The sequence below is a fragment of the Eublepharis macularius genome, chromosome 15 (genome assembly GCF_028583425.1).
Source record: "Eublepharis macularius isolate TG4126 chromosome 15, MPM_Emac_v1.0, whole genome shotgun sequence".
Taxonomy (NCBI): Eukaryota; Metazoa; Chordata; class Lepidosauria; order Squamata; family Eublepharidae; genus Eublepharis; species Eublepharis macularius.
Genome location: NC_072804.1, coordinates 45,797,566 through 45,814,934, shown reverse-complemented (window position 1 = coordinate 45,814,934; position 17,369 = coordinate 45,797,566). Strand labels below are relative to the sequence as shown.

The 17,369-nt window shown below is 43.6% G+C and overlaps 1 protein-coding gene across 1 annotated transcript; it reads right to left on the bottom strand.

The window, feature by feature from the left end:
- Nucleotides 1–1,795: 1,795 nt before the first annotated feature.
- LOC129343529 (sushi, nidogen and EGF-like domain-containing protein 1) lies at nucleotides 1,796–16,599 on the bottom strand. The gene is made up of 7 exons (XM_054999784.1): nucleotides 16,491–16,599; nucleotides 14,024–14,059; nucleotides 12,413–12,543; nucleotides 10,093–10,374; nucleotides 8,620–8,757; nucleotides 3,550–3,719; nucleotides 1,796–1,950 (listed from the first exon to the last, which is right to left on the bottom strand). Exons 1-7 carry the CDS (start codon nucleotides 16,525–16,527, stop codon nucleotides 1,947–1,949), a joined length of 798 nt encoding a protein of 265 aa, XP_054855759.1. The 5' UTR covers nucleotides 16,528–16,599; the 3' UTR covers nucleotides 1,796–1,946.
- Nucleotides 16,600–17,369: the final 770 nt, after the last annotated feature.

Here is a 17,369-nt window from a genome sequence, read left to right as displayed (position 1 = left end):
GAATGGGAGCCTCTAAATTTCACTTCTATGCAAAATCTGGTGTAAGTGGTAGGCAGGGCTTTTTTTCAGCTAGGATGCAGTGGAACGGAGTTCCAGCACTTTTTGAAAATGGTCACATGGCCGTTGGCCCCACCCCCTGATCTCCAGACAGAGGGGAGCTTAGATTGCCCTCCATACCGCTGGAACAGCACGGAGGGCAATCTAAACTCATGTCTGGAGATCAGAGGGTGGGGCCATTGGCCATGTGACCATTTTCGCCAAGGGCGATTTAAACTTTAAAAAACTCCCCCCTTGTTCCAGCTGACCCAAAGTGACGCCATTGTGTAGTCCTGAGTTCCATCACCTCTTTTCCCAGAAAAAAAGCCCTGGTGATAGGCCAAGTTAAGGGAAATCTGAGAGCAGAATCTGATTACAGCTGCTAGAGGCAGCAATGGCAGCCAAAGTCAATTTCACCATCACCTGGCGTCAAAACGGAGAGGTGCGGCTGAAATTCATGTTGTAAAGCATGTCTTTGGGGCTTTACACGCAATTGTACATCCTGTTAATCCTTCCATGCTTTGCAATGTCAATGTTAGCACACCAGTGGCATTCAAAGAAAGAGAAACCACAAATCAGTTCAGCTGGTGTATGAAGATTTTTTACCCACCTGTTAAAGGCAAAGCAACCTTGATGGAAAGGCAAGAGGTAGCAATATAACTTGACATGCTGGAAAGCAGTCAGGAACCAACACGGTTGAAGGGCCAAGAAAATAGAAAATAGAAAAGAAATGTAAGTATTTATTGCACAGTGCAAAAGCGACAAAAAAACATAAAACAAAGTTAAAAACCTAGAGACCTAGTAATATCAGTTACACAGAGTCACAAAATGGTTGGCACATATAAAAGAACCAAATCACAAAATTGCACGTATACAGAGACCAAATGCATTTCGGCCCTCTGGGCCTTCTTCAATGGTCTAATTTGTTATTACACACACATAAAAATTGTAACGGATAAATATAAAACATTGCTGGTTCAGACCAGGTAGTATAAATGTGCACTTTTCACATTCACTTGCCCAGGAACATGCACTTGGAATGCTACTCTGGCTCAGGACAGAATGCTAGTTGAGCACCACTTCTGTGGAGGGAGGCCACCCGAGTACTGTAGATATTAACAAGTAACTTATATTGGGAGCTATAAATGTTCCATATTTATTCTGTGTAACTGATGTTACTAGCTCTCTAGGTTTTTAACTTTGTTCCATGATTTTTAATCGCTTTTGCACTGTGCAATAAATAATTATATTTCTTTTATTTTTTCTTGGCTGTGGAACCTTTTTGGTTCCTGACTTGTTTATCAGGTTGAATTTTTTCCCTATTGGAAATTTGTCCATGTTGGACAGCAGTCCAGAAAAACAGCATTCGGCACATATGCAGCGTATTCACAATGGAGCCCATGCATCAGCAGGGAGGAAAACCAGCTCAGAGGGTGTGCCTTACACACACACACACACACACCCCACACACCGCACACACACCCCTTCATAAATTACTGCACACATATACTGGGTTGGATCCTAGTAGCTTTCCCATTAATTCTCACCTGATTCTTCTTCTATCTGCTGTCCCATCCTGCCGAAGTTTAGCACAAGCAGATCTCACAAGCCTCCCTGGTGGTCAAAGGGTGTCCCTCCTTCTTTTGCTAGCAATAAAAACTGGCATGATCCAACCCACTGTTCTGCATTTCTTTCTTGACTTCTTCAGACAGCCTGCCCGGATCCTAACCCCCAGGTAATGGACAATGGAAAGCAGACATGTACGCAGAGTCATTTATTACTATGCTACAATTAACTGTGAATTTAAAAGGCTCTGTGACTGTATGGAGTAGGAGAGGGTTTATTGCCGAGGTTGGAGCACATCCTGTCCTGGTAGATGGAGAAGTGAAGGTCATGAGTTGAACGAGATCTCACCTGGAGAAAAGAGACAGCAAAATGCAAAATGAAAGGGAGATTACATCGCAGCTACCTAAGGCAGATTAACCAGCTCTCCAGTTGTTTTTACTAGTTCACCTGCCTCCACAGACCCATATATCATGAAGGAACGCCACGTGGACAAACACCAAATGAGATCTGGAGCATGCTGTTTGCCTGGCAGCTTCCTGCACTCCCCAATATGGCCTGGAATGCACAAAGATAAGTACAGGAATATTAGAGAGAAATGTCTTCTATCTGACCTTTTTCTCTCTTCCCTTGCAACAACAAAGGAAGAAATGAAAAAGGGGAAACAGAGAACAGACAGATCAACTGTGCAGATCTGACACCCAGTCTTTCTTGACCCCATCTTCCTTCTAGATTTCTGAGGAAAAATTCATTACAAGTTTGCATTCTAGCCTGCAACATACAGCTTTGTGAGCCTGCAAGAGAGAAGGAAAAACAGAGAACTTGCATACAGCATCCACCTTCTGAAAATCGAAGTTTGTTTTTTAAAACCATGACAGCAAGTTTCCAGATCCCATGGCTTAAAGATATGCTTAAGTATGAGGGCAATGCCTGGGGAAATCTCATAAGGTATGGCTGAATGAGCTGACAGAATTGGGCTGGTCCCTCAGGAGCCCTCCTCAAGGAGCTGCAAAGGCAGAATAAGTCGTCCAAAATCGAAACCAGATTCAGAATTATGCCAAGTTTGGAAATTATAATTCTTAAATGTCTAAGGCACATTAAAGACTAAGCTTGCATCTCTTTTATCCAGTTGTACAGAACTGTGTTCCTAGTGGAAAGCCAGTTTGGTGTAGTGGTTAAGAGTGTGGGACTCTAATCTGGACAGCCAGGTTTGATTCCCCACTGCTCCACTTGAAGCCAGCTGGGTGACCTTGGGTCAGTCACAGCAGGACTCTGATCTGGAGAGCCGGGTTTGATTCCCCACTTCTCCACTTGAAGCCAGCTGGGTGACCTTGGGCTAGTCACGGCTCTCTGGAGCTCTCTCAGCCCCACCACCTCACAGGGTCATTATTGTTGTGGGGATAATAGTGACATACTTTGTAAACCGCTCTGAGTGGGCGTTAAGTTGTCTTGAAGGGCGGTATATAAATTGAATATTGTTGTTGTTGTTGCATGGAGGTGGAGAGTGCCCTCAAGTCAAAGCTGATTTATGGTAACCTCTGGTGGGATTTTCATGTAAAATGAGAATTAATTGGCTTGGACACATGAAGCTGCCTTGAGTCATACCATTGGTCTACCTAGATTAGCAATTTCTGCCTGATCGTGGCTCTTCGGAGAGGAAGACGCCTCCCAGAACTTTAGATTCTTCATCTGGAGACTCTGGCACTTCAACTGGGCTATAGCTCCGCATGCAAAATTGCTGAGCTACAGCCCTTTCCATAAATACAGCAACTTCAGTTTAATTATGATTTTTTAATGTGTTGGTTTAGAAGACTGTCTTTCCATTTTTCTGTACAAAATGTACAAAGCACATAGTCCTGTCACTCCACAGTGGGGTAGTTAGAAACCTGCAAAATATCTACCTCACGGCGACCCGAGAGAAGATCTGGCTTTGGTGTTCCATGTACTCACAGCAAACAGTCGATGCTCTCTGTGGTGACTGCAGCCACAAATTCATCCACCTGGAAGACCCATCGCCCCGGCACACCCACATTGGTGGTTCCTCCAATATTGACAACATCAGCGGTGCGGGAAGAAGGGATGTTGTAGTAATGTATTTTGTCTCCGCTGTCAAATCCAGCCTGGGTGAAGATGGAGGGGAGAAATTATGTATTATCTAATATTGTAGAGCAGGAAACCTTGTATTCGCAATGGCTTATTTTTTATTTGGAACGTGCCATTTTTACACTGCTTGCCTTTTTGTAGTAGGGACCAGATGGGGGTTTGCAGGACCCTCACAACAGGTGTCCCATAGCAAACACGGGAAAATAAGGTGCCAAAAGTTCTACAACTGGAACATAAAGATTTTAATGCTTTAGCACAGAACCAGTAGGTTCTTGCACTACTAGTCCAGAAAGTTGGTTGGGCAGCAAGCGACGCCTGAATACAGATGGATTTGATGGTGGTTGTGGATTTTCCAGGCTGTATAGCCGTGGTTTTGGCATTGTAGTTCCTGACTTTTCGCCAGCAGCTGTGACTGGCATCTTCAGAGGTGTAGCACCAAAAGACAGAGATCTCTCAGTGTCAATGTTAGCAGGTAATTTATATCTACTCAGGAAGGTGGGTTTGGGCTGAGTCATCTTGTAAGAGTTTCCCAGGGTGTGGAATGCTAATGGGGGGAAGCTTCACTGTATCCTAAGGAGGTTCTTTTGCATATGGATTGGTGGTTGATGTAATTTACCTGCTAACATCTTCTCCACACATTGACACTGAGAGATCTCTGTCTTTCGGTGCTACACCTCTGAAGATGCCAGTCACAGTTGCTGGCGAAACGTCAAGAACTACAATGCCAAGACCACGGCTATACAGCCCGGAAAATCCACAACAACCATAGTTCTCTGGCCGTGAAAGCCTTCGACAATACATAGATGGATTTGCTTGGAGTTCAGAAAAACAGTGGTATTGCATATCATTTACAATGCAATGCTAAACTGAGTTATACCCTTCAAAGTTCATTAATATCAAAGGGCTAGGTAGATATGACTCATCATTTTCCTAAACATTTCAGCTTTTTTAAAAAAAGATGCAACTTTCTAGTCCTTATGGTTGCAGAGAAGTGTTTGTTTGCTCTAAGCTGGGTGAATCTCAGAAGACAGAGAAGTGATCGGCATGGATAGCTCTTCTGCTAACATTAAGGCCATTAAGGCAGAAGAGCTTTTTAGCTTAACGCTAAGCTCTCACTCAAGGAAAACCCCATCGTTTGTGCAATTGGGATCTCTGTTTCTATGCTGCTTTCGAAACAAAGAAGCACTCTTACCCCACACTGCAGTCCTGGGCCTAATTGGGCCATGCAGCACTTTAGAAATCAGTTAGTTCCCTGTAAACATGCAGCTGCAATATTGCTGGCACTCCGCTGCACTGCTTGCTGCTTGTGCAAGGCATAATGCTAGCAATGTTGCGGCTGCATGTTTCTAAAGAGCCACAGGGACAAATAGGCCCAGGACTACAGTGTGAAGTACTGCTTCTTTGTTTTGAAAAGCAGCATAGGGGGAGAGATCCCAATTGCACAGACTCTGCACAGGACAAAGACTTATCTTTTGCATAGGGTTGCCAATTTCCAGGTAGTGTCTGGAGATCTTCTGGAATTACAACTGATCTCCAAGCCACAGAGATCAGTTCTCCTGGAGAAAATGGCTATTTGGGAGGGTGGGCTACATGGCATTATACCCTTCTGAAATCTCTCCCCTCCCTTCCTCAAACCCCACCCTCTCCAGGATGCATCCCCCAAATCTCCAGGAATTTCCTAGCTTGGAGCTGACAACACTATGTCTTGTGCAACAATGCTCCTGTTAATGGAGCACCAATCTGTTGATGCAACATAGGGTTGCTTGGTCCCTTTACTCTCCCAGTGGGAGGGGGGGAACCTGGCACTCACCATCTTGATGAACGTTGTGTGCAATGATATCACTTCCAGCAGTAAAATAGTAAAAAGTCCAGTAGCACCTTTAAGACTAACAAACTTTATTATAGCATAAGCTTTTGAGAACCCCAGCTCTCTTTGTCAGATGCTGGGGGTTCTTGAAAGCTGGGGTTCTCGAAAGAGAGCTGTGGTTCTCGAAAGCTTATGCTACAATAAAGTTGGTTAGTCTTAAAGGTGCTACTGGACTCTTTACTATTCTGCATCTACAGACTAACACGGCTAACTCCTCTGGATCTACTTCCAGGAGAGATGTCATCGTGCCGGCTGCAGGAATGCTCTTTAAGAATCAGCCCATTTGGGACCCAAATCAGCCCCATATGAAGTGCGAGAGCATTCCTGTAGCCAGAATAATGTCACTCCCGGAAGTAACATTGTCGCACTCTGTTGGGAGTGTGACCTCTGCAGGCTTGTCCAGAAAATATTTTGACTCCTGTTCCTATTCTTCTCTTCCTTCTCCCCTGCCAGCCAGGTGAATGGGGCAGAGGGCAGAGGCTGGGAGCGGGGGATCCCTTGCCTCCACTGGGGGACTGGCAACCTTGATGCAACAGCAATAAATTAACAGAGTACTCTGCCAACATATTAGGATTAGAGATGGGCATGGACCGGAAAAAAACCTTACCGTATGGTTCATGGTTCGTCAAATTTCATGAACCACGAACCACTAACTTTCACAAACCTGTCCCGGTTTTGCGAACTGGTTCATTTGGTTTGTGAAAACGTCACATCCAGGTCAGAAAATTATCACTTCCGGGCCAGCAGAATGTCACTCCCAGGTCAGCAGAAGGTCTGCAGGAAGTCCATCCCCTGTTGCCTAGGAAACTGATTGATTGGCAACAGGCTGACTGCAGTGACAAACCAAAAAATGAACCAAATGAACCAGCTTAAGTTCGTGGTGGTTTGTCAGAAATGGGATCTGATGAACCACTGGTTCGCAAACCACGAACCGGCCTGGTTCATGCTTAATTTTGGTTCGTATTTTGGTTCATGCCCATCTCTTATCAGGATGCACACCCCTAAATAATATATCCAGTGATCAGTTCCCTCTGCAGCTCCTGAGACTTCCTGCTAACTAGCAGAAGCAAAATGAATTAAGCAGAATTCTAAAAATTGCAAAATATCATGCCATCCTATGCATTTTTACTCAGAAATAAGTCCAATTTTATTCAGTAGGGTTTACTCTGGGTTTAAGTGTTCTTAAGACAACAACCTATGTTCGGTCAAATGAGAAACACTGCTCAAATTTGCTAAATATATATAAGTTGCGGAATTTGCCTTTTTATGTCATATGTTTAGGTCACAATGGTATAGAATTGACCCCCATTTTGCTATTTTGAGTGTGTGTGTTGTGTGTGTGTGTAGGGGAGGGTTATTGTGCTCCAACTTTCCAATCTTAAGCAAAGTTCCACCCTGCTAAGTGCATTGAAGTCAAGCTTGAAAAGATACGACTTTACATAGGAATAGGATTTCATTGCAAATAGCCTTCTGGTTAGTAAAACATGATATTGTGGTGTGACCTTGGTAGCCACAATGTCAGAAAATTCCAGGGAAAGCGTGCGGTGTGTATTGCTAACCCAGGCTCCTTTCTGATCAATGGAGGATATGCTTTCCAAAGTCAATTCACTGACTGGATAACATCTATATTCTGATCCGGCGTATGTCACTCAGGACACACATTATTGCTGAGCCATTCATCATGGGTTGTCCAAAATCTCTGGATCCAAATTTATGGCTCTCCAAACGGAGACTGGATGATAACCACCTCCATATGCTTCTTCATTAACAGAGCAGGTGTGATCGTAAATTATAGGTGGCACATTACCAAATTCAGTGTGGCTAAAAAAAAAAATCTGACCATGAAAGTCTTAAGATCCCCTTCCAGAACCCATCAATCAAAAGCACTTTTGTTGATGAGAACTCTTTCAGCCGATGGATATCACATCCGGCTGTGTTGGTGTCAGTAAATCTTCCATAAAAAGCGGCATGGATTTGACAGAACATCTTTCATTATTTGATCCTTTCCCAGGAACCATCTTGCTTACAATTCCACTGAACTTCTAAGCTCCATGTACATACTATTGTATTTTATGTTTTAACGTTTTTTAAAAATGTAGCCCCATTCATTCAATTCTGTTGTTGCTAATAATTTTTAAGTGCTGAACCCAAATGTCTATAGTTACTGTGTTGTATTTATATGATGCATTTGAGTAATTTGCACTGGATGCCAATATTAATTTGCATGGCTGATAATATAGCATTTTTGGTTGCCTGATTTTACTTTTTGTTCGTTAAATGTGTAGCTTTCTCCTTTTTCCTGACAGCTTTACACACTTGGACCAGATTGGTTTCAGAACTGCATCAAGGGCCTCTGTCTTATGACAAGAACAACTACTGGGCTTGTATACTCTTCTAGACAGATCAGTGCCCAATTCAGAGTGGTAAACAAAGTCAGTGTTATTATTATCCCCACAATAAAGCTGGGGAGCTGGAGCTGAGAGGAGTGGTTTACCCAAGGCCACCTACTGAGCTTTTGGCAGAAGTGGGATTTGAATCAGCAGAATGTTGATTCACAGCCCAACCACTTAATCATTATGCTACAGTAGCTTTGTACTCTACAAAGTCAGTGTTATTATTATCCCCACAATAAAGCTGGGGAGCTGGAGCTGAGAGGAGTGGTTTACCCAAGGCCTCCTACCGAGCTCTTGGCAGTAGTGGGATCTGAATCAGCAGAATGTTGATTCACAGCCCAACCACTTAATCACTATGCTACAGCAGCTTTGTATGCTACAAAGTCAGTGTTATTATTATCCCCACAATACAGCTGGGGAGCTGGAGCTGAGAGGAGTGGTTTACCCAAGGCCTCCTACCGAGCTCTTGGCAGTAGTGGGATTTGAACCAGCAGAGTGCTGATTTGCAACCCAACCACTTGACCATTATGCTACACTTACACTCAAAATGAAACTTAAGATGTTGATCTCTCTCTGAAGATGGAAACACCCTCAATACAGAACCAACCCAGCCCTGCATAACATTTGCTATATTATACGAGATCACTCGATAAACACCTGTGCTGGGATTCCTCCAAGGCCAGTCTTGGGATCCCCCCCACTTGCTGGACCTGTGGTCCACTGGATATCAGCGTAGTTCAGCATGATAAAAGCTATATTTCCATCAGTGGTCAAGACAGCTTGGAAGGTGTTGACCTGCAGAAGGAGGAGGAGAAGAAGAAAGAGATGACTGTGCAGATCTTAGAAATACAAAAGGACCATCTATCAAAGTACAGAGAACTCTACTTTAGCAACGCTGTCTGCAGCACTGCAACGGAAGAGATCACTCATTTTCTCACAACTTTGTGTAAAGTAACCATGAACTGGGGGCACTGAGGAGCAGTGAACTTTTGAGATCACTGACAATTCCCTTGTCTGTGGGTAGCCTTAGAGTATCTCCACATGAGACAGCTGACATGTGAAGAACACCTGTCAGGAGATGTAATGGTAACTGGGAAGGGTAGTTTACAGAGCCGGTGGCAGGGCAAAGGCTTTGCTATACACTGGAGCTGTGTGAAGGGGCTGTGAAATGCCAGGAGAGAAACTTCAGTCCATTAGAACCTCTTCAAGTCCAAGCCCGGCTCTGCAAGGCAGCTCCAGCCCATTTTCATTACTGGCTGCCCTCTGGTTGAGATCCCGCAGAGTTTTAGACTGGAGAGGTGAAATTGACAGAGTCTTCCTGGACTCTTCTAGCCAAGTTCCCATGCTTTCCTTCCCCTCCAGTCAGGTGAAGGGGGAGGGCAGTGGATGAGAGGGAGAACCCCCACTCTACCAAGGGACTGGTAACACTCACATTGTCCTACTTAGGGTTATCAACTTGGGCCTCGAGTGCTCCTGGAATTACAATTTATCTCCATCCTACAGGGGAGGATGTAATGTTATTCCCAGGTGACACTCTATGTCTCTACTAGTCTCTATCACCTTTACTATAGATGCTAGAGGGAATTCTTAGTGCATTACTATGTGGAAGCTGTTTTTTCTCCTGCTCCTCACATCATCAAGGGGCAAGAAACGGGGGCTGGAAGCCCCCCATCCTGGGCAGGTAAGTGGGGGGCCCAGAGGAGAAGGAGCTTGGCAGGGATGGGATGCCATTGAGTCCACCCTCCAAAGCAGCCATTTTCTCCAAGGGAAATCTTGTGGTCTGGAGATCAGCTGTAACTCTAGAAGAACTCAACGCTCCACCTGGAAGTTGGCAGTCCTAGTACTGAGAGGGAGTGGGGCAGGGAAGACAAAGTTCTGACATCCCCTGATCACCTGGAGGTTGATGAAGCCAGACAAGGAATATTATTTGTTTGCACATGGAAGTTCAATTAGGTCATCATGTTGCAGACACGATCTTTGTCTAGAAGTTCCCGGTGACTCTTGCTAGCTCTGACCCAGTGCTCTGCAGATTCTATGGCAGAAACCTTAGTTTGCATTTTCTCCCATTGCATTGGAATTAGTCATGAGGCTGAGAGAACATTCACAAGGCACCATCAATGACAGGCCTACCTTCTTTGAAGCAGATCTAAAGAAGGCAACATGGTCCCAGGTAGCAATGAGGGCCCAGACAGCTACGAAAGGGACCTCAGGGAAGTATTGGTTGATATCTGCAGTGCAACGGCGAAGCACCGCTTGGTCCCGTGTCTGCCTCCAATAGACCTTCCCCGCAATCCGAGTGTCGACATCACCCCAAAAGGGAGCCACAAAGGGAGATCCACCATCCAGAGGGAAAGGGTCAGGGGTGTACTGTGAGACATTCACACCAAAGGAGACCACACCGTTGTTGTTTACCTGCAGGAAGTTGTCAAAGGAAGAGGTGAATGTATGAGATTAGATCAACCGATTGCTAATTAGTTAGATTGAAGGGTAGACTGTCTGACATGCTTAGCACAGTTATAATAAATTAGTTGCAGAAGGAAAAGATGTCAGGAAGAAAGGCCTAAACTAAGCCATATATTCCACTTTTCCTTGGGATGAGACCATGAACAACTTGGTTTATCAAACACCTGGCAAGTTGCAATAAATAACTGACTATTAATACCTACGGGGTGGGGGTGGGGCTGACCTGGGTAGCCCAGGTAAGCCTGATCTCATCAGATCTCAGAAGCTAAGCAGGGTTGGCCTTGGTTAGTAATTGGATGGGAGACCTCCAGTGAAGACCAGGGTTGTAGAGGCAGGCAATGGCAAACCACCTCTGGTAGTCTCTTGCCTTGAGACCCCCAGCAATGGTTGCCATAAGGTAGCTATGACCTGATGGCACCTACCATCTCCACCACCACCACGGGGGGGGGGGGAGGAGATGGCAGGCCTAGGCTTTGTGTGTGTGTGTGTGTGAGAGAGAGAGAGAGAGAGAGAGTGTTTTACATGCCAAGCCACATACAACTTATGGCACCCCTATGAATTAATGAGTTCCAAAATATTCTATTCCAAAATATTCCAAAATATTCTAACAACCTTGCTCAGATCTTGCAAACTGAAGGCTATGGCTTCTGTTATTGAGTTAAGCCATCTCATTTGGGGCCTTTCTCTTTTCCTACTGCCTTCCACCTTTTCTAGTATCATTGACTTTTTCAGGGAAACTTGTCTTCTCATGATGTGAACAAAGTACGATATCCTCAGTTTTGTCATTTTGGCTTCTAGGGAGAATTCAGGCTTGAGTTGATCTGGAACCCACTTATTTGTCTTTTTGGCAGATTACATTGCTCTACTCAACAAAGACACATCAGTTTGCTAAACAGTCATTCCCACTTTCAGGAGAATGCTGGAAGTTCTAGATCTGTGAATGGATTTCTAGGGATGAAAGCAAGTTGGTATGGGACTGCATTAAGTACTAGTAAGTTGGTATGGGACTGCATTAAGTACTAGTAAGTTGGTATGGGACTGCATTATGTACTAGCACTACTAGTAAGCTTACATAGTACCTCTCATCTTCTGCTTCAGATCTTCCAAGAGTGACAGTACTGGTAACAAATTTAAGTTACAATACTTTCACCCCTAAAAAAGGTAAAGGTAGTCCCCTGTGCAAGCACCGAGTCATTACTGACCCATGGGGGATGTTGCATCATGACATTTTCTTGGCAGACTTTTTATGGGGTGGTTTGCCATTGTCTTCTCCAGTCATCTACGCTTTACCCCCAGGAAACTGGGTACTCATTTTACCGACCTCGGAAGGATGGAAGGCTGAGTCAACCTTGATCTGGCTACCTGAACCCTGCTTCCGCCAGGATCGAACTCAAGTTGTGAGCAGAGCTTTGGCTGCACTACTGCCACTTACCACTCTGTGCCATGGGGGCTCGGTACTTTCACCCCCGAGGACCTCAAAAAAAGAAAATTCTTGGTACCTCACCAAACTAAGTTCCCAGAAGCCATGACAGCTGAAAAGAAGGAAACTGATAGCCACAATATGCCCCAGCTGTCTGACTGCCTTTGCATGGATTCAGGATATATCGCAGAATGGTCTTCCATTCCTTTTTGCCAGATTTATCTGAATACAAACTGTAGGGCAAAAATTTCGTACAAAGAAAAATAAGTCAAGTTTGCTGTGCCTTTTCACAGAGCAAATACCTGGTGGTTATATGTCCTATTGATTTGACCTAAAAAAGGTTTCGTCACACTAGATCACCTCTCAAATCACAAACATTTATTTGTACAGAAATTTATTTCTACCTAGCACTCTCAATCTATTGGTTCCTGAAGAGGCTAATGACACACTAGTGGCCAAGATATTCAAAGAGCAAAAGAGAGGGACAGACAGGCAAAGCTTTTTGCCAACTTCACTTCTGTGAGAGAAACAGAAAGCTGGTTTTCAAACTGGTCAGGTATTACGTACGTAGAGAGAGTGGTATTGCTTGCCATAGAAGGCGAAGGGCTCTGTAAGAGTAATTTCTGGAGATGTCCCATCATCTTCCTTGGGATTCTCCATATCACCTTGGTTTGGCCCATAAGGATACATCAAGGAATCTAGAGTAGGAAACAGATCAGGACGGGTAGCTGTGTTAGTCTGTCTGTAGTAGCAGAAAAGACCACCAATAAGACTAACAAAATTTGTGGTACGGTATGAGCTTTTGTATCTAAAGAAGTGAGCTGTGACTCATGAAAGCTCCTACACTACCACAAATTTTGTTAGTCTTATAGGTGCTACTGGACTCTCGCTCTTTTCTACTAGAGTAAGACAGAACGCCACGTTTGTTCTTTTAACAATCCTGATCAGCAACGAGTTCTGAAGGAGGCCAGACTGCGGAGGGGATGGAGTAGGTCTGGGCAGATCCTATCTTCTCCTTTCCCAAATCCAACTGCCAGCAAATCAGGGCTCCCTTACCATATTAAGAAAATAGCATTTCTTTGGGGGCTGTGCATTTGGCCTTGGAGGTGCCAGCCTCAGCTCTTAAATCATCAGGAATCAGATTGCTTAGAATGCTGGTGAAGGTTTTCTGCAAGATCAAGGGAGAGATCACTGACCCACAGTCCTTCTGGCGAGGGACCCTATAAATACTATGTTTTATATAGGGTCGCCATCCTCCAAGAGGGGCCTGGAGATCTCCCAGAATTACAATAGATTTCCAGACGACAGAGATCAATTCCCTAAAGAAAATGCCTGGAGGAAGGACTCTATGACATTACACCCTGCTGAGGTGCCTCCTCTCCCCAAATACCACCTATAATGATTTTAAGTGTGTGTGTGTGTCTTTAAATGCTTGGCGTGGTACAGATGAAGAATGGGGGCGAAAGAGAGGGATGAGTGAGTGAGATGACTGGTTGATGACTGAGAGTGTGGGTGGAGTGAATGCAAGTTTTACTTAATGAGCAGAGAGAAAATATTCAGTCCGGCCAAGGCAGGCAGCCTGTGTGGAAGCCTGAACTTTGCGTTTCTGAGAGAAATATTGAGTCTGGGCAAAGCAGGCAAGTTGTGTGCAGCCTGAGGGTGTCTTTGCATTTCTGAGAGAAATATTTATTCTAGTTCAGTTAGGCAACCTGTATAGAAGCCTGAACTTTGTGTGTCTGTGAAAGAACTTTTATTCTATATGAATTAGGCAAACTGTCTGTGAGCCTGAGAGAGAAAGTTTATGAAGATCTGAGTGACTGTGCCTATGTAAAGAAACTTTAAGAACTGAGGGGCTCGCAGGGTGGCGGGCACGTTGGTTGCACCGCATTGCCCCGGCTCCACTGAGGGCAGTGCACCTGGCCCAGAGCCTGGCAGCAGCCCTGGAACTTGAAACGCGATGAACTATGAACCACATGGTTTGGTATTTTCCCGGTTCATGCACATCTCTGTTCACAATTCATGTCCCTTCAAAATGAGCCAGTCTGCTTTTAGACTTTGCTTAGTTTTCCAACACCATTTTCTACCACTCCAGCCAGTATGGGGCCCTGAGCAGTGGTCCAGGCTGCCCTATAGGAAAGACTGTCTCTGCCCAGAGTCAGTTCTTAAACTGCATGTTACCTTTGGAGTCCTGGACAGGAGAAGTCAGCGTTGATCCTAAAAAGCAGCAATAAACAAACAATTGGGATTAAAATTGGGATTGGGTAGCCACTCCTCAAAAAACTTCTGCATGTACAGTCATTATTAAAATGGCAGATGCTGCTGCTGTCACCACTGAGTCTAACAATCACAGAATCACTGTGTGGCTTTGGATGTTATAAGAAGAACGAGCAAACAGATGCGCAGTGTAATGTTCAGAAATCTGTTTTATGTTTTATGTTAGTTCCAGCATACTGGAATCTGGAGTAGTTCCAGCCCAGGTTTTACTTCTAGCTGGGTAAGCTGGCTGGAGGACAGTTAAGAAGGTCTCTGGTGGGTCTTGTGTTCTTTAATGGTGTTTGCTGAATAAAGTTACTGTGTTCATTCAAAAAGACACTGAACGACTGCATAATCTTACATGCAGGTGCTTCAGGTTTGTGCTTTTAGTATCGGCATTGCAATGTTCAACAGGGAATTCAGGCTATGGGAGAATACATCTAACTTACATACCACACCTTTGAGAGTTTCCCTTTGGACACTACAGCAGATGCATTAAACCGTCATATACCCATCTTGTTGCTACAGATGAGCAAATGTTCCCGATTTCATAACAGTTTCACTTCTCCTGTGTTGGTTTTATAGATTCCTTTGTTCTGTGCATGCATCTTGCTGCCTTGAGCCAAGGTGTAAATAGATTAACAAATCACATAATGCTGATTTGACAATACACAATGTTAAAAAAATCATGTCTACATTTCAGAGGAACCCTTTAGTGCAAAGAAAAAGATGAGGCACAATTAAAAGGATCCCAGGTTCAATTTGCAGAAGGGAGAAGTGAAAACCAAATAAAGATTTCCAGGTTGTAACAGCAAGGATGGGGACTTTGAAATCATCTCCCCTTCCAGGTGCTTTGTTGGATGTCCACATTGTCCCACCAATTTAGAAAAGGACCAATATGTCATCTCATCCAATTCCTTCTATAAGGTAAGGCTGTCCATCCATCCAAAAAGGCAATAATGCATTAAACCCTAGATCTTCAGCAGCCAAAGACACCAGCTGCAAATCTTTGCTGGAATAAGTAAAGTTGCATATTATCTGTCAAAACATGAGATTGCTTTTTTTTTAATTAATTTTTTTTATTGGGTTGGTTAACATAAGTATTACATATAAAATCAACTTCATTTTGTTCTCTATATATCATTTACCTTACAATTACCAATTAATATATGCCTTCCCCACCCTCCCTCCTTCCCTCTCCCTTGACTCCCAACAGCACTGAAACCCTTTTAATTCTTAAAATATTCCTTCTATTCTATTACCTCTCCTTTTTTTTTTTAAAAGGTAAAGTTCATACATAAAGCTTACCCCATTATTCTACACACATCAAAAGTTATCTATAGATCACAATTGACCTTTTACATCCCACTTGTTTTCCAAATATTCTTTAAGTTTTTCCCAATCTCTTAAAAATTCATTTGAACTTTGTTCCTTCAATTTTCTGGTAAACTTATCCATCTCCGCCATATATAACAATTTTTGTATCCATTCTTCAACTTCTGGTATCTCCTCTTGCTTCCAATATTGCGCGTACAGTAATCTAGCTGCTACAATCATATACCATAATAATGTTCTATCCGTTACATTTACATTTTCCATATTAAGTCCTAACAAAAACATTTCAGGATTTTTGGCAAGTTACCCTTCATAATTTTCAACATTTCTATGTACATCTTAGACCAAAATTGTTTTGCTTTATCACAAGTCCACCACATATGGTAAAAAGAGCCTTCATGTTGTTTACATTTCCAACATTTGTTTGACATAGCATTGCTCATGTTTGCTAGTTTTTTTGGAGTTAAATACCATCTGTACATCATCTTATTGTCAAAACATGAGATTTCCATCCTGGTTAAGGGTTCTGCGTAACTCTAGCACTTGTTCTCCAGCAGAATTTGGCCCAGTTAGAAATTCCGTCATCTTTAGTTAAATAACTATTAAATGTATTTCGTAAATGATTTCCTCGAGCTTACATGTACAAACACCAGTTCTTACTCTGCCTCCTTTTTGCAAATTTAAAGAATTCTTTCAGCCCAAGTGCCCCTTCACCAGGGAAAGTCAGCAGAAAACCATCCATCTTTTAAAATTTTATTGTTTTTTACAATATATAACATAAAACATGATCAAACGACCTTTCCCTTCCATAAAACCACCTTCTTCCCTAGCCCCAGAAAGAGAGAAAAAAAGGGAGGAGGGGAATGAAATGGGAAAAAACCCAACCAATCCATAACAAAGAATATAAGGCAGAGGAGTGAAACTTATCCAAGCAGATAAAAATATGCTTTATATTAGAATTCATAACCAAACCATCAATCTTAAAAAATGGTTAAAGTCAGGTTTGATCTCCCTCTATAAAGAAAATGGCTTATACCAAAGGCATGATTTCACTTACCCACTGCCAGTAGAAGGAAAACACAGAAAGTCTCCATCCTGGTGGCTTATTTGGACTACTGTGCGAATGTATGCTTGAGAGACTTCACACAGCTCTTACGAATCCAGAAAACATAAATGGGATAAGTGATATATATTCTACCCTCCCACACCTAGCTTTACAGAAGGAGAGCAAACATTTTTCATAAAGGATTGGGGGAGAGGGGAAGCCTTAGCCAAATAGCAGGCCGTTTCATCATTTTAATCCGGCTGACTTTCTTTGCACACCTTTTTTTTGAGAATCAGGTCAGCGTGACAATAGACGGGGCCGGGCAACCTCCTGGTTTGAATCAGAGTAAAGGGGAGGGGGAATGCTCACTGGCATGGACAATACATCAACACTGTTCATGGAGTTCTGAATGTAGCAGTGAGTAGTCCCCACCTAGATGGTACACAGTTCACGCTTGATTGACAAGATAATAATGGGTGGTATGGTCACATGTGGACATGGAACAAAAGGTGAGAGAGAATGGAGGGGAGGGAAGGTCAGGGAGCAGCCAGAGGCCAGGTGAAGAGTGTTTGTGGGTATTGAAAGAGAAGTTGTTACTTGGTGTGGGATACAAAAGCCAGCCTGCACGGTGTAGTAGTTAGAGTGTCAGATCTGGGAGGCCCAGGTTCAAATCCCCACTCTGTCACAGAAGCTTGCTGGGAACCTTGAGCCAGTCACACACCCTCGGTTGAATATACCTCATAGGGGTTTTGTGTGAGGATAAAATGGAGGAGATTGTTGTAAGCAGGGCTTTTTTTCTGGGAAAAGAGGTGGTGGAACTCAGTGGTGGAACTCAGGACCACACAATGATGTCATTTTGGGTCAGCTGGAACAAGGGGGAAGTTTTTAAAG